A 22,294-nucleotide genomic window follows, 5' to 3' on the forward strand; every position below is an offset into this window, starting at 1 on the left:
TATATATATATATATAGGCGAATATATAGTACCTACCTAATATTTTATCTAGTCACTTGATAAAAGTACCCTCGTGCAATGGCACTTCACTCTGGGCTTGAAAGAAAGAAAGAAAGAAAGAAAGGAAGGAAGGAAGGACGAAAGGAAGAAAGAAGGAAAGAACGTAAGCTATGAGAAAGAAAAGAGATAGAGGAAAAGATTTTAAGAAAGAAGAAAGTCTAAGTGGGGTGGGAAAGGGCTAGGGACTTGCGAAATTTCAGCAGGAAGACCACGGATATCCCAGTAGTACGTTACAACTATTACGTGTTTCCGACAGGAACGAAAGAGAGAGATAGCGAGAGAGGGAAAGAGAGAGAGATACAGATAGACAAACAGACAGACAGATAGACAGAGACAGAGACAGAGAGAGAGAGACAGAGACAGAGAGAGAGAGAGAGAGAGAGAGAGAGAGAGAGAGAGAGAGAAAGAGAGAGAGAGAAATGTATAGATACGTAGTCGATATATGTATCTCGTGTACATAGATATGTACATACATACATATATATGTGTGTATATATAGATATATGTGTACCATGAGAAAGAGTGAGATGGAAGATGAGGTTGCGGTGGAGTAGAGTAAAGGGGGACAATGAAGCGAGCCGATTAATTATTCCAATTAACCACGAGTGTCCCCGGTGATTCTTTTATTTAAGCGAAATGACGTGGTTACCCGCATACAGATACATATCCATGTACATACACGAATGTGAATTTACTATATGCATTTCTACGTATGTATTATATATATATGTATATATCCGTATCTATCTGTGTATGTGTATACATATATACATATATATATGTACATATATATTATGTATGTATACATGTATATATCTTCATACTATGCAACGTGTTAACATGATATTTTTGTGTATATATATGAATCTCTCTCTCTCTCTTTCTCTCTCTCTCTCTCTCTCTCTATATATATATATATATATATATATATATATATATTTATGTATATGTATGTATATGTATATAAAGATACTCGTGTGCATACACATATAGGGTAGCATGACTAGTATCTAGTCGTACAGGTCTCGCTGCGTGCCACCGTGACAGGTGCTTCCCGCGGGAGATACGAATAAAAGACTAGATGAATACACTCTACAATGTTCTCTCTTTCTTCCTCTCTCAACACATACACTCTCTATTGCGAATCTCTTTCTCTCTCTCTCTCTTTCTCTCTCCCCCTCTCCTTCTCTCTTTCTTTCTATCTCTCTTTGTTTCACGCGTTCGCGCACATACTAACATCACTTATCCGACCTTTACGAAACAGTTTGTTCTACGTGAATTTCACGCTTCTATGTAATACTACAAAATAGTATTGCAAAGTATCTATCTTTTTTCTTTTTCTTTCTTTCTCTCTTCCTTTCTCTTTCTCTTTTTCATGGACGACGAAGTTCATGAAATTAGATTGGACAATTAATAAGAATTATTAAATATTTCTGATATTTCATGAAAATTTTCGATTCGTTTTAAAATACACGTAACTGTGTATTCGTGTGAATTCATTTCACATAAGAATTTCATGCTTCAACGTGATACTGCAAAATTGTATTACATAGAGACTATTTTTTTTCTCATGGACAATGAAATTCATGAAATTGATGAGAGCATTAATAAGAATTATTGGAGTTTGGTATTAAAATAAAATTTGTCGATTCGTTTGAAAATACGCGCCACTGTGTATCCGTGTGAATTTATTTCTCATAAGAATTTCACGCTTTCACGTGATTCTACGAAATGATCTTGCATAGCGTCTATTTTTTTTATGGACAATGAAATTTTCAAAATTAGATGAGACAATTAATAAGAATTATTGGACCCCGATATCTAAATAAAAATTTATTTGATTCGTTTGAAAATACGCGCCACTATGTATACGTGTAAATTTATTTTTCATAAGAATTTCACGCTTTCACGTGATTCTACGAAATGATCTTGCATAGCGTCTATTTTTTTTATGGACAATGAAATTTTCAAAATTAGATGAGACAATTAATAAGAATTATTGGACCCCGATATTTAATTAAAAATTTATTCGATTCGTTTGAAAATACGCGCTATTGTGTATCCGTATGAATTTATTTTATGTAAGAATGTGATACTACAAAATAATTTTACATAATATTTATCTCATTTTTTCCATTCTTTTCGTATCTTTTTGAATAACGAAATTCATGAAATTAGATGAGACAATTAATAAGAATTATTGGTACTCGATATTTAAACGAAAATTTTTGATTCGTTTTAAAATATGCGTCACTGTGTATTCGTGTAAAGATAAACGTATTCGTTATGCGTGTCCACGTTTATATTGCGAAGGTCCACCGTAGAAGGTAGCGTGAGAATGAATTTTAATAACTCGTTGTGAATCGAAGTCACGAACGACATGCGATTTCTTTCACGTAGTTGTTATTTCTATTTTTATTGTGTTGTTGTTATTGTTGCTCTTCGAAAAGTAATGTCCTATGTCCTTGCTTTTTTCTTCTTGTTCTCTCTCTCTCTCTCTCTCTCTCTTTCTTTCTTTCTTTCTCTTTCTCTTTTTCTCAGTCTCTCTTTTAAATTTTCAGACGACTGATGTCATCGACTAATCGACGGACTGGACAATTGATTAAAATATTTAATACGTTAATAAGAGACTGTTTTGTTAATTAACATTCGTCTTTTGCGATTGAGTTTTCTTTAAATTAATTTACGTATGTATATACGTAATATTCTGCGTGAAATTTTTGATATAAACCGGATATTACTAGAAACAACAATTGACTTTTTATTAAAATTTTTCAATTATAAATTTGATATTAATATGAATTTATAATATTATATAATGTATAATATAAATAAATATGAATTTTTATTATTGTAAATTTGTAATGATAAATTGTATTGAATCTTATGATTAAATAAGACTATATTCTCTTATCGATAATGAGATTGTCTCATTGGTGGTTTCGTAATGCATTCGATTGCTCATAAAACTTTGTTAGTCGGTTAAAAATATTTAATTTTCGATTAATTAATAATTAGAAAAAATTGCAAGATAAAAGTAACGAGATATATTTTAAGAAATATAATAAGCTTCGCTTCTATTCGTATCCGTTTTAATACAGTTATTCGGAAAATTTTATTTTTGTCAATTAATGCAACGATAATGACTTAATTCGATCATTAATATTCGAAATAATAATTTTCATGTGCATATTATAAATAGAAAGAATATAGATTTTCTTTATTCATTATTCTTATTCATTATTCTTTATTTTTTATTGATTATTCATTTTTCATTATCTTTATATATTACTCTATTTCTTAGCCAAAATTAGAATTATTAATATTAATTATTCATTTTCTTCATACAGGGCACGCTTCTTATTTTAAACTATTATCAATTAAAATTGCGTTATCGAACATTTTTTTATTCACTGACATTCGATTTAATACGCAGTACGTTTATAAATTTTCTCGGCGATATTCGATCAACGTATTATTAAAAAGAGGAAGAGGAAAAAAAAAAAAAGAGAGAAAAAAATATTAAACAACGAAATAAAAATATTCAAAATAATTAAGTTAGACGAGTAAATAGAAATAAACAAGTCGAGTAAATATATTATAATTATTATAATTATCATTAAATAGAGCCGAACATTTTTTCTCTAATTTTTTCCTTCTTTCTCTTCTTCCTCTTTTCTTTCGTTTCTTTATATATATATATATATATATATATATATATATTTATCCATACCTAAATGTGTAATATTTAATATAAAGAGCGTTGTAAAAGAGAGAAGCATACTTTTCATACCGGCTGCCAAATAAAATACTCTATCCTTTCTTGGTGTATCATCGATATTGCATGAGAAGAAAAGCCACAACGATGGCTTTCAAAGAAAATCGAGAAAATCGCTGTTGTGTGTGAGCACGCGTGTATGTGTCTATATCACGATCATACATTTATACTCTCTCTCTCTCTCTCTCTCTCTCTCTCTCTCATGTATATATATATATATGTAGGTATTCCTTTGGTTTCTTCACAAAGCTATTTCCAGTGAGTACACTCGGTACTTTCAGTCTCTTCGTAGATCGTTTCATCGGTATTATTCGTTATAAGAATAATTTCGACGAGAAAAAAAAAAGAAAAAAAAAGAGAAAGAAGAAATAAGTAAATAAGAAAAAACAAAATACAGAAAGAAAGAGACAAATTATAAAGAAAAAGAAAAAACCAAAGAAACAAAATATGATCCCCTTCACCCCTCTCTCTCCCTCTTTTTCTTTTTCTTTTTTTTTTGTAGCCGAAGCACGCTTGACGAGCGACAGCAAGAGAATTGTTTGTAATAAAGCGAACGCTCTAAGCTCTAATTAAATTTTCTTCAGTTCAAATAAACACGGCTAAGGAAAATATTTGCTGGCCGATCCCCCATCCTTCACCCCTCTTCTACCTCTGTCTCTCTCTCTCTCTCTCTCTCTCTCTTTCTCTTTCACCTCCTACCCCTAGCAACCCGCGTGTTCGAAACAAATACATTGTTGTAACTGGAGTCGGTGTACTACGAGGTACTGTAAATAAACCAAGTGGATATTTAACATTTATGACGTGCTGTCGAGTCGATGATTCGCGGAGTTCTATTTTCCGTTCTATTTAACGTCTCTCTCTCTCTCTCTCTCTCTCTCTCTCTCTCTCTCTCTCTCTCTCTCTCTTTCTCTCGTTTTATCTCTCGTTTTTTCTATGTCTGTTTTTCTTTTTTTTCCCCATTCATCGTTTGTACTTGCTATTGCGTTTTCAACTTTGTTCGTTCATTTCTTGCATGAAAATATTTCTACCCGCTGATAGGATAATTTACCTATTTTTTTTTTATTCTTTTTATCTCTCTCTCTCTCTCTCTCTCTTTCTCTCTCTGTCGCTCTGTCTCTCTGTCTCTGTCTCTGTCTCCGTTTTTTTATCTTTTTTTCTATTTCTTTTTTTTCGTAATACGATAGAACAATTTTTATTATTATTATTATTATTATTATTATTATTATTATTATTATTATTATTATTATACGTTAATTATTTTTATTATTTATATTAATATTAAAAATATTTCTATTCTTTTACTCGTATTTTTAATTTTCATTACGAAACGATCGATATAAATTATTCGTTGAATTTGTAAAATTGTCCGAAAACGTAGTGTGCAAGTTAAATTTGTTGACGAAGAAAAGAAGAAAAAAAAAGGAAGAAAAAAGAAGAAAGAAAAACCATATGACACGGATGAGAGGCTAATTAGATCCTTTAAGTGATGCTCGAGAGAGAAGTTGTAAGTTTAAAAATTATACGTTTGCCTTCATTAAAATGAAAATTCGTGACTACGTTTTATTCTTTACGCTTGTTCGTTGACACTGTGACCTATTTAAATCTCTAGAAAAAGCAAAAAAAAAAAAAAAGAGGAAAATAAAATTAAACAGACAAACAAAAAAGAAGAGAAAAAGAAATGAAAAGGAAAAAAAAATATATTCGCTGCTTGCTTCGCTTTTGAATTTTCTCAATCGTTTGAAAGCGGTTCTTCGTTCGCCATATTTCTTCGACGTTTCCATGCTCGGCTTAAATAAATTCTCAAAGGTGATGACACGACAGCTAGTAAAAACACAAATCTTCCGTATAAAAGAAGCAGAAAAAAAGAGGCCTTAATTCAAAATACAATCACAAAATTGTATATTCACGAAATTGAAATCGAATTGACTTCGACTTCAATTCATTATCGAAAAAATTAATCGAATAATTTCTAATTGCTTGGTCGAGCGAAATCTTTTCCAAAATTTATTTTCTATCAGAAATGTCAGTTTTTCTTTATTATCAGATTGTTTTTCTTTTCTTATTTTATTTAATACGAATTAAATTATTAATAAAATATCCGTTGATTCTTAACAATATAAATAGGAATGTATTCCTGAAAAAAATTTGCAAATTTCTTTTTCCGGCGAATCTAGATTGCTCGTTAGCGAAAAGAACGACGCCGTATTAATTATTTGAAATTTTCTTTTTTTTTTCTTTCTTCCTTTTTTTTCTTCTTTCTTTTTTTTTTCTTTCTCTTTTTTTTTTTCATCAAAATAATGAGGTATACTCGCAGCGGTGCATCGTTTTTTCCGAACTTAAAGTTTATATTCGTTCGAGTCTAACTTTTACCGTAAAATATTACGTAATTTATCGTGTAAATAAAACTTTGTTTATTCAACTTATGTACGATAGATTAAGCGACATTTAAGAAATAGTTAGTTTATGGTACCTATTACCCGTTTTATGTCTCTTTCTAAGAAAAATATGAGTCGCATCGACGATATCTGCTAGTGAAAACGAAAAAAAGAAATAAAGTGAAGTAGAAAAAACGTCAACATTGTTGGTATAATTTTTTCTATGTTTTTAAATATTTTCAATAATATCGTATTATTTATACAAATAGAAAATATACTAAATATAATATACGTTATGCTACGTGTTACAATGAAATTTAGTTTCTTTATCTACACCATGAATTTTATTATAGTATAAAAATATTAATTTCATAAACATTCGATTATAAATTATATAAAATTTCTCGGATCATCGAAATTGATCATCGGATCCATATCCTAATGATATATAATATTTCATATAAATAGAAAATACGTTGTTACGCACCGTCTACAATAAAATTTAGTTTCTTCATTTACCAGGAACTTTTTATAATGTATAAAACAATTAATTTCACGCACTTTTTCTACTATAAATTGATTTCTAATAATTTCGAATCTATATTCCAATATATGTAATGTCTCACATAAATAGAAAATACATCGATACGTACTCTGTACTGTAAAATCTAGTTTTTTCGTTTACTAGGAACTTTTTGTAGTGTATAAAAAAAATTAATTTCACACACTTTTTCTCTACTATAAATCGATTCCTAATAATCTATAATCTATATTCCAATGAATGTAATGTTATATATAAATAGAAAATACATCGATACGCATTCTGTACAATAAAATCTATTTCTTCGTTTACTAGGAACTTTTTGTAGAATATAAAAAAGTTAATTTCACGCTTTTTTTCTACTATAAATTGATTCCTAATAATCTCTAATCTATATTCCAATGAATGTAATCTCTTAAGTATAAGTAGAAAATATATCGATATGCGTTATATAGAACAGTAGAATGTATTATAGTTTCTTCGTTTACTAGAAACTTTTTATAGCGTATAACAAAATTAATTTCACGCACTTTTTCTACTATAAATTGATTCCTAACAATTTCTAATCTATATTCCAAGGAATGTAATATTTCATATAAATAGAAAATGGATCGGTACGTACTGTTTCGAGTGAATCTAGTTTTTGTGAAATCTAGTTTTTCCATTCATTGGCAATCTTTTATAACATACTTAAAAAAAATTAATTTTACGCAATATTTTGTTCCGCCTTATCATTTCCTTTCATATTTATTTATTTATTTATTTATTTATTTATCTATTTATTATTTTTTTTTCTCGACTGATTCCCAATCATCCCGAATCTTTTTATACCCCAATGAAAATTTATAAATAACGACGAAAATTGATGCGCAAGAGCTACAAAAATTCGTCGAAAGAAATTTTCGAAAAGAATTTCGTTTCGCATATGAAGAGATAGAAAGAGAAGGAAGGGAAAAAGCAAAAAGGAAAAAAAAAAAAGAAAATGAAAATGAAAATGAAAATGAAAAAAAAAATAATAGGGGGAGAGGAGAGGAGAGGGGGGAGGGGGAGGGGGAGGGGGGAGTGAAAAGAGAATACAATTTGCGAAGAAGACTTCTCTTGAATTTCTGTTAATTTATTTCGGGTAAATCGTGAAAGCATTTCGAAGGGGGTTGAGCTTGACTAGGGGGTGAGGTGGAGGAAGGGGAGGATGCTCACGTTGTTCAGTGATGAAGAGGCATGGGTAGGGGTTCATTAAGTTCGCGGTAATGGCGGTCGATAAACCCACTCGGCCATTCGGTCGAACATCTGTTTAGAGTAAAGCGCACCAAACCGGACTTTCCCCTCCACCTCTAACTCCACAGCTTCCTCTCTTGGTACTCTTCTCTCGATTACCGCGCCATATGCGTTATCCGATTATATACCGACGTTAATTGAAGCTAGAACCTACGGAAATCAAGCTTATCGGATTCGTCGAATGGACTCTCTCTCTCTTTCTCTCTCTCTCTCTTTCTCTCCTGTTTAATGAATTGAAAAAAAGCCCACTTTCGTATAAATGTACGTTATAGATCTTTTTTCCAATTTTTTTTTCTTGTTTTTTATTATTTTTTTCTCCCTCTCTCTCTCTCTTTTTTTTTTTTTAATGTTAGCAGTCACGTACAGGTTTGATAAGTATGGTTGAAGTTGAAATATATATATATATATATATATATATATATATATATATATTTTTTCTATTTTTTATTTTTTTTTTATAAGATGTGAAATGTACTCATACATTCGTATAGAGAATACAGGAGTATTCGAAAGCCAACAATTTTTATCCAAAATTTGTGAAATGTGAGTTGAATAAAATCTCTACCATATTCGTGAATGTCGACAAAATCATGGCGTTGTAACTAACGTATCTTTTACATAATTATTATAAAAGAAAGAGAAGATAGAAACAGAGAGAATTAAAGAGAAAGGGAGAAAAAAGTTATTACAATAGTGTATTACAAATCACAAAAAATGAGACCAAAAAGAATTGTTTTAAATAAAAATTGCAAAAGAATAATCAATTACCATTGTTGTTGTTGTTATTATTATTATTATTATTATTATTATTATTATTATTATTATTATTATTATTATTATTATTACTGTTATTATTAATTTTATTATTATTATGATTGTTATTGTTGTTGTTATTAGTGTTATTATTATTGTTATAGCATTATTATTCGATTCTTATCCAATTAAAATTAGTTTTGAAATAGGTATATAAAGTTAATTACCCGTTTCTTTATATAAAGAAAGTACCTATGTACATTGAAAGAAAGACAAAAAAAAAGGAAAGTAATTATTGTGAGATTAAGGTTTTTCTCGTTTAACGTTGAACTAACGTACAACTAACCTATTAAATAAAACAAAATGAAACGTAGTACGAAAGAAGAAGAAAACAAAACAAAGATAAAGAAAGAAAGAAAGAAAGAAAGAAAGAAAACTCCGATTGCTGACCAAACGATGGGATAATCAACTCTAGACATTTGTCTTTGAATATTTTTCAATAATTACTGTTATAACGTATTTAAATTGAAAAGAAAAGAAAAGAAAAGGGGAAAAAAGAAAGATGAAAATAAAAATAAAACGAGAAAAGAAAAAAGAAAACGAAAAAGAAAAAAGAAAAGAAAAATGTAACAATACAACATCCATTAAAATAGTCGCTCTTAATTAAGTACTCATTATTCTAATAGAATCGTACTGCTCAACGAAGCTGCATTACTCCACAGAAACACTCGTATTCTCCCTCTTTCTTTCCTTCTCTCTCGTCTTGCTCTCATTTGAAACGAATGCTTTTGAATTTTCATCGGCGAGCTTACAAAACGGAAATGGCGTACACAATCTTCTCCTTTGAAGGAGAATAAGGAGAAGAAGAAGCACATCGCTTTGCATCGAACGAAACGAACGAATTCTCGCTTCCGAATTTACTCGTTACATGACAAAGGGTGAGATTATTCATACGGAAAAAGGAGATACAGAGAGACAGATAGATAGATATACATACACAGAGACAGAGAGAAAAGGAGAAGTCGAAGGTTGGTTAAGCCAAGTAAGTAACTTCTTCTCTTTCTCTCTCTCTCTCTCTCTCTATATATATATATATATATATATATATATATATATATATATATATTTCTCTCTCGTTCTCTTTTTCTCGCTCTTTTTATGTCTCTTTCTTTGTCTTTTTTTTTCTCTTTTTTTTTGGTCTGTTCTTGGTCGGTCGATATTCCACAGGTCCATTTGGACAAACGTCCGACTTAATCATGGTCGAGTAGCACTCGCGCCAAGGAAGTTTCGCATTAAAAGTAATTAAATCTTAAAATAACTTGTCACTTTTCTATTCGTTAAAGGAAAGAGTTTTACCGTGATATTCTGCCGACCACAGAGGAAGAGATAGGAAGAAAAGAAAAAAAAGATAGAGACAAAGAGAGAGCTCTCTCTAAGCCACGCCTACGCCATTCGTATTCGTCTAACCTTTTTTTTTTTCTTACCCTTTTTCTTCTTTCTCTTTTCTTTATTTATCTCTCTCTCTCTCTCTCTCTCTCTCTCTCTCTCTCTCTCTCTCTCTCGCTCTCTCTTCTTATATCTTTTCTTCTTTTTTTTTCTTCCTTCTACCTTTCGGGATATCGCACGTCTCATTTTTAAAAAGGCCGCAGCACGTGCGTCCAACCCCGTCGACTATATATTTTCGTGGTGACGCAAAAAATAGTAGACGAAAAGAGAGAGAGAGAGAGAGAGAGAGAGAAGAGAAGAAAGATCTCTATCATCCACGAGGATGAAAAACTGGGAGATGGGGGTTATAATATATGTGCCGTTTTAACGAGTATTTTCCTTAATTTCCGTCTCTGCTTGCTTCGTTTTCCGTTTCTCTCTCTCTCTCTCTTTCTCTTTCTTGCTCTCTTTCTCTCGACACCATCTTTGAGATTATCGCCGAATTTAATATCAAGATGGCGGCCATAATGGTTCCAACTAGACAATTAGTGCTTAGCTTTACTTAATGAAATTCTCTAGTCGTAGACCGTACTCGAATTAGTATCTATATAATATATACTGTGTATGTGTGTGTGTGTGTGTGTGTGTGTGTAAATGCAGGTGTATGTAATTATATACTGCATGTAATATATACATATACCTGTGATTATTCGGCGTGGAAAGGAAGGTGATTCGAGATAAGGACAACGACGTTATGGGCCCGAACGCAGATGGTGTTTGATATTTCGTTGGGCGGCGATTCGCAACGATGATTTCAAAATTTATGGACATATGTGGATACATATGTAACTAGCTATATAGTTCATTTATAATACGTGTAACATCCGTTCGGAATAATGAACGAACTCAACGTATGTTCGGCATACGAATTTTTATTTTTAGTTCTATATTTCTCGTTATATAACTACAACGAATATTGATTTATATATATATATGTATGTATGTATGTATGTATGTATATATATATGTATATTTTTATTTTTTATTCTTATTTTAAATTTCATACAACTAATTGTCAGTTGAATACCTAAATTGATATTTAAAATTTTATTATTTACGTACATATATTTGATATATCGATTTTTATAAGAATAATGTTAATAAAAGAACAATTTTATGAGTAGTATAAAATATTATTATATTAACATTGTTGTTGTAACATCATGTATATATATACGTATATACACACGATCATTTTATTTTAATATATATTGTTTTGGAATATAATATTTATATATTATTCATCATAAGGTGAAGTATTTTATTTAAAGAAAAAATATAATAAATGTTATAAATATATATATTTGTATTAAAATTCATTTTTTTTTCTTTATATATGTACATATATACAAAAATTGTAATTATTTATTAATGAAACAAAGTTTATCTTATTGAATAAAATATATATTATTCTATATATATGTGTATACATATACTATATATATATATATATATATATATATATATATATATATGTATATATCTACACATACCTATACATATAAAATATACATTTTATTTAAAATATTTATTTTGTCAATATTTATACGTAATAAAAGCTTCATAAAAATCGATATCAAAAAAACAAATTCTTTTGAGAAATATTTTCCAGTATCTTGTTTCAGAATTGGCGTGTCAAAACTATACGATCCCAATGAAATCGATTTAGTGTTCGAGATATCGTTGAAAAGAAGGAAAGAAAAAAAATATATATTATATATGATATATAATATAATATAATATATACAATATATATACATCGAAATAGTTCAGAAAGGATTCGAAATTTTGAGAAGAAGAGAAAAGCTGTTCGGAGACGAACTTTGCAAAATCTTTAGTACACTCCAAAGGAAGAAGAAGAAGAAGAAGAAGAAGAAGAAGAAGAAGAAGAAGAAGAAGAAGAAGAAGAAGAAGAAGAAATAAAAGAAGACGAAGTAGTTGTAGTAATACTAGTGCTAGGAGAAAGGAAAGAGGAAGAAAAAGTGAACGGGAATACTCGGAAGAGAAGTAGAAGATGAAGCAAAGGTATGACCCGGCATTCGGAAGCCATATTGCCCGGCGTGACTCGAATGGAAGTCCGGCCTCGAATTTTCGAGCTGGACGTGAGAATTAGGCTTCCGGCGGAGGTTTGCGACGCGGTCGACGAGTTCGTTCAACATTCCACCCTCTTCTACCACTTTTCTCTCTCTAGGTATCTTCTCTCTCTTTCTCTCTTTTTCCTTTTCTATCTAGGTACATATTAGGTACGAGAAAGAGAGAGAGAGAGAGAGAGAGAGAGAGAGAGAGAATCGTGAACCTTCTGCTTTCCACAAGACCGGGAAAATATTTTACTCCTTCCGGCACTGTGTTTTCCTTTTCGAGTTTTCTTTTTCTTTTATTTACGAGCTACATATTTCGTGATACTACGTGAGTAATCTATTATTTAATTTGACGATTATTTTTCAATTGTTCTGATTATTTGTTTCTCGTTCTTTTTCTTTTTTCTTTTCTTTTTTTTTTTTTTTTTTTTTTTTTTTTTTGTTAAGACGGTAATAGCATTTTTCTTGTTCTTGTCTTTTTTGCCTGTTTTTTTTTTTTTTATTTTTTTTATGAAGTTTATTATCTTCTTTTTTTTTTTAACGATACACGAATTGTGACGATTATTTCTCTTTCTCTCTTTCTCTCTTTCTTTTTTCTTCAAGATGTAATGATAAATTTTATAACGTTTGTTATACTATTTTACAGTCTATTATACTATTCTAAATAAATATTTATGATATTTATCGATCATTTGTTTCTCTTTCGTATTTTTTATGAAGATGTAATTATACTTTTTCGAACATTTATTATATTGTTTTTTTTTCTTATATAATTATGTAATAATATTTTGTCTTATTTAAAGTATTGATTTCGTTAATTATTATTTTATTCATTTATATTTATTATGTATTTTTATAAAGCAGATCAATGACATCTTCGTTACTGCGGTAATTAATTCTGCTTTTATTTCTTTTTATTATCTTCGAGATAATATTATTTTTAAACAATTCATAAATTACGTCGACGATATTTTTCAAAAGAAATAATACTTTTTGCAAAATGTAATAATACTTTCTTATAACAATTGTTATATTTCTTTTTTAATAAACTATTGATTGAAACTTTTTTGATAAACATTCTGACGATTATATCTGTCTCTCTCTCTCTCTCTCTCTCTCTCTCTCTCTCTCTCTCTCTCTCTCTCTCTCTCTCTTTCTCTTCCATTTTCTTCAAAGTACAATATTATTTCTTCAAATAAACTAATGATTCATAAAATATACAATGTACAAAATATATAGTGTACATATATATTGTATGATATACCATCATAATACGTTTCTCTTTCACTTCTTTACCCTTTTCAAAATTTAATAATATTTCTATTAACAATGATTATTTTTCATTTGCAATAAAATAAAACATTTCATTTTGGATTATTTGGACAAAAGAGGGAAGAGTGACGGAAAAATGACAGTTTCTTTTACGCGATACCGTAAAACGATACGAAAGGTAGGTAGCTGGATACGTTTCGAAGAGAATGTCGATCCCTTTGTCGGTAAAATAGGACTCAATTTTATGGATCATATGCGTTACACAGAAAGAGTATGGTGGAGAAAATGGGGGTGAGAGAAAGAGAAGTAAATACGTAACATACACACTCACAAAAAGAGAAAGAGAGAGAAAGAGAGAGAGAGAGAGAGAGAGAGAGAGAGAGAGAGAGAGAGAGAAGCGTGCGGACATCAACGGCAGAAGGCTGCAAGGTCTGTCGTTGACACGGCACGTCCATATTTTCCGATATGATATTCGATTATCTCGATATTCCCGTCGACAAAAGTGTTTATTCTATTACCTACTACTACGTCCTACGATATTACGTTCGGAGATCGCCTATCGCAAAGCCTGGTTTCTTTAGAAGCTTCACCTATTTTTCTTCTTCGTCGACAGGCACACATACAAACATACACGCATATCTATATAGATATATAAGTACCGGTCGAATAACCGGTACGTTTCTCTCGGAATAACGAAAAGAGAGTTTGAAAATGAATTTTTCTAAAATTGTAGAATTATCTAGAAGATATATAAATATATTCGAAAATGTAATAAATCTTGGTAACATAGTTATGCGACGTTTGTTCGATAATTATTTTAAAAGGAAAATTATTATTAGTTAATCGTTTAAATTCAATATTTATCGTAAAAATTGAAATAGTGAGAAAGAAAGAAGAAGATTCAACTATATATATATATGTGTGTGTGTGTGTGTGTATGTGTGTTTTATCAATGGTGACCTAGAAAAGGAATGAAATTTTTTTGATATCGATAGAAACATTATTTTGCTTCAACTGTTTCTATTCGTCAAGAGAAGATGTACAATCAGAGAGAGAGAGAGAGAGAGAGAGAGAGAGAGAGAGAGAGAGAGAGAGAGAGAGAGAGAGAGAGAGAGAGAGAGAGAGAGAGAGAGAGAGAGAGAGAAAGAGAGAGACAAAGACAGAGAGATGAGATTTATGACAGAACTCGATGTAATAACACTACTTGTTCTTTCATGACAACTTGTTCCGCAGGACGGAAGTGCTTTTCATTTGTTATGCAAATATACAATGTTTCGCGCTTGAAAATCAAGGAAAAACGATGGTGGTCAAACATTTAAATGCACCACACTGGACGAATACGTGCGGGGAGATACTGTGGGTCACGAAAATATTCAGACACCTTTTGGAATTGAATAACTTTTTTATTTATTTATTTATTTATTTTTTTAATTTTTTTTTTTTTTAGACCAAGCAAAACGCTCTGAATTTTTGAGTAAATATGAAGGTATTAGTATTTCATATGGTGTATGTAAAGAGTTGAAAAAAGAGAAAAGAAGAAAACAAAATAAAAAAAAAGAAGAAACAAAAAAATAGAAAAATGAAATTAAGAAAAAGAAACGAAACGACACAAAAATTAATAAATTGCGTATGTTTATTTGATTAAAAAAAAAAAAAAAAAAAAAGAGAGAGAGAAAAAGGAAAGCAAAGAAAAATAAAAAAGATCTGCGATAGAGAACTTCGAAAAAAAGGTCAGTTTTGTTATAGCCGATGCAATCAAAAAGTAATTTTAAAAATTTTCACGTATACACTTCATATAGCATATTAATTTCTTCCTGCTCGCTTAAAAATGCAATACGTTCTCTTCGTTCATTGTCAATCTAAAGAAATATATTCGATTTGAAAAGGGATTCAGATATTTTCGTAACTTATTGTATGTACCAATCAAAATTATGAGAATATAGCTGAAAATTATGCGATATATGAAATATTTCCTTCGATAGAATGAAATTAAAATGTTATTAATAATCATAATAATGTTATTAATAATGATAATAATGATAATAATTTCATAATGCAACACAACGTACGAATAAAAGTTATTTCCACGATGAAGAACAATAATGTCCAAGTAGTTCGAATAATTTTCAATCATCGAAAAATTAATTTCATTTTTTTCGAATGATTACGTAAAACGTTACTGCAAAATTTCAGAAAGAGAAATCGAAAAATAGAAATCTAAAATTTTTATTCAAATTCTAATGATTTCAAATTGTTATCACATTGAAGATCAAAATCTATCAAACAAATTAACAAAAATAAATTCTCACCTTATATCGTTTTATTTTCTTTACTTTCATATTTCTTTTGAATTCATAATATGAAATTTCAGATAGAGTAAAGGAAACATAAAAATCCAAAATTTTTATTCGAATTCCGATCAATTCGAATCGTTATCACGTTGAAAATTAAAACCCATCGAGCAAATTAACAAAAATAAATTCTCACCTTATTTCGTTTTATTTTCTTTACTTTCACATTTCTTCTTACATCATAATTTAAAATTTTTTCCGACTGAAACAACGCATAAATTAAAAGTTGCGAACGACGAAATACTTGAAAGTTTTCGAGAAACGTTACGTTTCTTTTTTTTTCTTCTTCTTCTTCTTCTTTCCGCGTTACGGATTTTTTCTCGAGTCGTCGTCGTTGTCGAAAGAAAGAAAGAACGAAAGAAAGGAAGGAAGAAAAAAGAAACAAAAAAAAAGGAGAAAGAGAGATAGAAAGAAGAACCCGAGTTTTTATTTCGTCTTTCCAGCGATAAACGACGGTGCTCTGGTGTGCTCGTAATGAGAACGATGGTGATTAAAATGCGCGGCCATGCCGTTTCGTTGAAGTAAAGTTGCGATTTTACGGCGACTTTAATGCTTCGTACCGCGGACGTACCCTTTCCCAACCCTCCTTCCTCCCACCCTCCCCTTTCCTCCCAACTTTCAACACTACTATCATTACAACTACTACAACACCGTCTAGGTTTGTTCGCGCGAGATTTTGTTATAAATTTATACAGGGCACGTTTTTTGAAAGGGTTCGAAAACTTTCGTCCCCCTCGACGATTCAATTACCAAAGCGTAGAAGCTTAAAGAGAAAAATGATTTCCCTTGCTTGACGGAAAATGTATTCTCCGTTTTTCTCCACTTTCGAAATCTCCTAATCGATTACGTTTCGTTCGATTAAAAGAAACGATTACTATTGCCTTTTTCCATTTTCTTTCTTTTTTTTTTTCTCTTTCCGTTTCAATTCAATTTCAATTTTTCAACTAGTCGTCGTGCCCGCAATTACATATATTTTACGTTTACTATGGACGTTCGTTTATGAAATTTTGTGATTAAAAAAAAAAAAAAAAAAAAGAAAAAAGTAACATTGACTCTTCATAGTTTATTTTTGACGTCAATTATCGACCGCGTTATCATCGAAACAAATTAACGAAAAAGAATAAAATCGTCGGATACTTTTGATCCGATAGGAAAAAATAAATCGAAGTAGTAAATGTGAAACTTTTGTAGAAGTCATTAACTTTTCCTCGATAAAGATGCAACCGTAATTGAAAAAAAAAAAAAAAAAAGAAAGAAAGAAAAGAAAAAAGATCCGAATGAAACTTCAAGGAAGGAATTATCGGTTTTAAATCGATTGAAATTGACGCCCCGGACGTTCCTTATCGTTCCTATCCTTTTTATCTTTTTTTCTTAGCTAAGATCGTAAGGGAGAGCCCTTCGCAAGCAATACTTTCCTTCCTAGCATCCACTGCAACCTTATTCTCTCTCTCTCTCTCTCTCTCTCTCTCTCTCTCTCTCTCTCTCTCTCTCTCTCTCTTTCACTCTTTCCTTCTCTCTTTCTCTCTAGCAAGGCAAACTCGTTCATCGGATTATTCGACGAGTTTTTAACGACATTCGACACCGCGCCAGAAATGAAGTCGCCAAGTTTTCTGGTTAGGGCGCGAGAGAATTAGATTCCCGAGGGAATAAAGTCATGGTAGGTAGGTAGGTAGGAAGGAAGGAAGGTAGATAATAGTAGTAGTGGTGGTAGTAGTAGTAGTAGTAGTTGCACGTAGAGTTTCTTCTCAGCTAAACGAGAAGGAAGATAGAAAATTTGAGTTTTAGTTTTCTTCCCGTATCACGATCGTAGAATTAGCTTCGGTCTACAGCTTCGAAAGCCGGTAAACGTAATAGGTATCTACGGCTGATGTTCCGATGATACACGAAAGGGATATTGGAATGTCGAAAGAGGATACACACCACTTTTCTTTCCATCAAGGGAGTATACGTTTTTCGATATCGCGAGAAATAAGAGATATAGAGAGGACTAAAAGTGGAAGTCCTTTCGAGCGATTACTTCGAAGAAGTGTTCTTAACGATATACGAGCCAACATCTCGACACGCGATACTTTGTTTCCTAACGTAACGTAAGGAGATATATAGATCAACCTATGTGTGTATGTATTTATCTATATATCTATATATTCGTGTAGTATTTATTTATGTATGTAAGTACGTAACTAAGTACGTACGTATGCATGTATATATATATATATATATATATATATATATATATATATATATGTATATACATATTTAAGTGCCTTTCTATAGAGGGTGACTCGTTAACTTTCTTACGAGCTAAAGTCTTCGTGAAGTTGGCTCGTTAAAAGTCTCCCATTAAATTTTTCAAAATTTCATCCCTTCTCCTTTCCCCTTTTGAATCTAGCTTGTTTATTATCCATTAACAGATGTTCGATAATTAACTACAACGTGGAAATTAATTTTTTTTTCGATAATGATTAAGATCGTTTATCACGAACGATTCTTTTTAATATTCTCTATGAAAAAATAAACAATGGCGTAGATTTGTCTTAATTTTTAAGACATTTTTGGCTCTGTCGACTCGATTTTATTTATTCATTATTGAACGAATGTTCGATAATACGATGAACGTGGAAATAAATTTCTTTTCGATAATGATAGAGATCGTTTCTAACGGATAATTTTCTTCGGACTAAATGATGGAATAAAAATATTCTTCCAATTAAAATTTTTTTCGTTTTTACGATTTTCTTCCTCGATTTTATTTCTTTATTCGTTAACGAATGTCCGATAGTTATGAATAAACGTGAAAATTAATTTCTTTTCGATAATGATAAGGATTTTCAAACGAGAAATATTATATCTTTCCAATTAAAATTTTTTTCGAATTTTTAGATTTCTTGGACGATTTTATTTATTCGATAGTTACGAAGAACGTGAAAATTAATTCCTTTTTCGATAATAATAAAGATCATTCGCTCGAAACAAACGAAAGAATATTCGAACGTGAAATGTTATAATATTCCAATTAATATTTTTTTCTAAATTGTCGACTTACTTTTTCGTCTTTATTCGTTCATTCATCAGCAAACTTTTTATAAAAAGTTCGAACCAGAAATCAAATTATGCTCGAAGAAAAAATACATTTCAATCAAAAATTATTCTAAATTCCCAATTTTTACTTTCTAAATTTTCTTCATTCAGTCTTAAAGAAATATGCTGTACAATAATTTATTCGAAAGACGAATAAATAAATGCAGATTAAATTACCCGAACAAAAATATTGTACCTTACCGATCGAAATAATTCGTACGAAACAAAAGGGATCATCCGGTATATAACCGTGCAAACCTTTGTTCATTAATTCTTAAACAAATATTCTCTATACTAATTTTGTTCGAAATACAAATAAACGAATGGAGATTCGATTACTCGAAGAAAAATATCTGCATTGATTGATTGAAATGATTGCTTGAAACAAAAGGAGTCACTCGGTATGTAACACATACAGATACACACATATACCCACAGATACAGACACAGAACATAAAAAGAATAAATTCTTTCTTTTAATTCACTGAACCATCCTCGGAGAGACCGGAAAAGGGTATCGTATAGTTTTTAGAAGGGAAAGATCCGAAGGAAACCTCTTCCTCTTCTCTTTCTTCAATTTACCTTGAACGAACGATAGTTACGGGAGCAACAATAACGAAGAGATAAAGGAAGAAAGGAGATGAATTGGAAGGATCGCCCCAGGAGTACGACATCGACTGTCCACCATCGAGAAGAAAAGCTGATTATCGATGTCCGTGACTGAAATGTGAAAAGGAATCGCGAGGAATAAAGCGATTAACCGTGGATAAAGTCAAAGCCTAGTGAGAGAAAGAGATAGATAGATAGATAGATAGATAGATAGATAGATAGATAGATAGATAGATAGATAAATAGATAGGTAGTTCGGTAGTTAGGTAGATAGTTAGGTAGATAGGTATGTAGGTAGATAGATAGATAGATAAATGGATAGATAGATAGATCTATAGAAAGAAGAAAGAAAGAAATAGAGAAAACGTGGATTCGTTTAACGTTGGATTTAATCGAAGGACACGGTTGCTCATCCGCGTTCTCCTTTCTCTAGAAAAATCCACTGACGCGTGACTGTGCATCCATCTCTCTCTATTTCTTTCTTTCTTTCGGTTACCAGGAATGTGAGAGATGGAGAGAGAAAGAGAAAGAGAAAGAGAGAGAAAGACGCACATGTACACACACATAGATATATATAAACGAGAAGATAAATCACGCGCTCGCGCCGCTTTTCTTCTCCTTCCGTCGTTCAACCCTTCCGAGTCATTCTCTCTCTCTCTCTCTCTCTCTTTCTCCTTTCACTTCCAGGTCGTCGTTATTCCCGGCATGACGACGCTTTTCCATGACGTGCCATTATTAAGACGCCTTCAGGCCGGACGCCAGGGGCCAAGCTCCATATATATATATATATATATATATATATATATATATATATATATATATATAAATGGAAAGAGAGAGAAAGAAAGAGAAGAACGCGAAGGGAGGAAAGGGAGATTGGCAAAAGAGGGTGACTTTTCACCCTCGTCTTTTCTACCTCCTTCTCTCTTCTCTTGTTCGTGGTCGCTACCTTCCCGTGCCGTGGCAACATCGATCCTCGAAAGATGTTATCGATACGCGTTAATCTTACCCTAGCGTGGACTCACCTTGATCGTGAATTGCCTGCAGAGCGGCTTGTAAGCGTTCGTGCCGCAAACGAGGAACTTATTCGGGCCCTGCCTACCAAAGACTCGCAAGTAATTCTGACACTCGTCGTCACTTCTACCCTTAAGGTTACAAAGCTCCCTGTGTGCACCGCTGCTGGACCATTGGAACCTCTGTAACAAATAATTCAATTTGTTTCGAGTTAGTTTCGCTTTTCTTTTCTTTAGTTTTGCTTTTCTTTACTTTGTTTCTCTTTCCTTTTCTTTTCTTTTCTTTTCTTTTCTTTTCTTTTCTTTTCTTTTTTCTTAATTAATTGCACCGCTTAATCGTCTATGTTTATTTCATAACTTGTTTGTATGAAAAGATTTTTTTAATAAAAATATTTATTATTTATTCGTTTATTTTTTCTCCTTTTTATTTTCTTTATTATGTTTATTATTTAAATATACGTTTATTTTATAAACCGTTTTGTATGAAAAGATTTTTTGGTAAAAGATTTTTATTATTTATTGGTTTTCTTTTTTTTTCTTTTTTTTTTTTCTTTTTTCTATTTCTGGTGTAAAAATATTATATCCTGTTAAATTTATATTATAGCCTTCTGTCAGTTCGCTCTGTTTTATTCGAAATTTTTATTTTCGTCTCTATAAAAAATTATGTAATGTTAAACTTATAACGTAAGTACTTGCGTATAGAGAAAGAAAGAGTATATATATACATATATATGCATGTAGGTACGTATGTATATAATATAATATATAAATATATAGACAAACATATTTTATTATATATGTATTTAACGTTGTTAAAATTCATTTTTATTTTCTGTAAATACTAGAACATATGGACGAGCAGCCATTTACCAGCATACCTGAATAAAAACTCTCATACTCTCTTCATAAATGTACGAGTTTTATTAATATATAATATACGAGTTTTGTAATAAATAAATGTACCGGTTAAATTAAATGATTAAATAACTAATCTTGTTAGATTATTTAAGAGCAATTTCATCGTAGTTAAACCTACTAAAGCTTAAGTAAATTGCTTTATGGTTCCTATTTTACGGTTTCTATCCGATTCATCCTGGTTATTGGTTCCTATTAAAAAGTTCTTTTATGGGATCCACTCAATACGTTCTTGAAGTATGAATCAAATCATTTTATATGCTCACAGTAAACTTTAATAAGTACTTCGAATATTTAAAAACTTAATTTTTCTTTCTTGACAAAAAAAAAAAAATGAATGAAATGACATATAAAACACACACATACGAGCATGTAATTAAGAAGTTGCATGACGGTAAAAATGATTAACGTAAAACAGCGCACAAAAATTTTTATTATCGATTTAGTTTCGAATAGTTTTACCTATTTCTTTCCCTTTTTCATTAATTTCTATAGAACCCAGTTAATTTAACACGTATGTAAAAAAAATATATATATATATATAAAAACATCCAGATAAACAATAATAATAGTAGAAATAAAGTATCATATGAACGAAACAGTGACCTATTTCGTTCAAACGAAAGTTTCAGCGCATAGTTTTCGTTTCGTTTCCTTTTTTCTTTTTTTTTCTTTTTTTTTTTTGGTTTTTCTTTTTATTTTATTTCTCAC

General features: G+C 30.7%; 1 protein-coding gene across 2 annotated transcripts in view; it reads right to left on the reverse strand.

Annotated features, from left to right (window-relative positions):
* LOC122635135 (semaphorin-1A-like) overlaps positions 1-22,294 on the reverse strand; it is a 287,458-nt gene that overhangs the window by 77,599 nt on the left and 187,565 nt on the right. For both annotated transcript variants that reach the window (XM_043824971.1, XM_043824970.1), the window contains exon 5: positions 20,681-20,851. In XM_043824971.1, the coding sequence (XP_043680906.1) occupies positions 20,681-20,851 (171 nt within the window). The remainder of the gene's footprint in view (positions 1-20,680; positions 20,852-22,294) is intronic.

This window comes from Vespula pensylvanica, chromosome 17, assembly GCF_014466175.1.
Source record: "Vespula pensylvanica isolate Volc-1 chromosome 17, ASM1446617v1, whole genome shotgun sequence".
In the NCBI taxonomy this organism is placed as follows: domain Eukaryota; kingdom Metazoa; phylum Arthropoda; class Insecta; order Hymenoptera; family Vespidae; genus Vespula; species Vespula pensylvanica.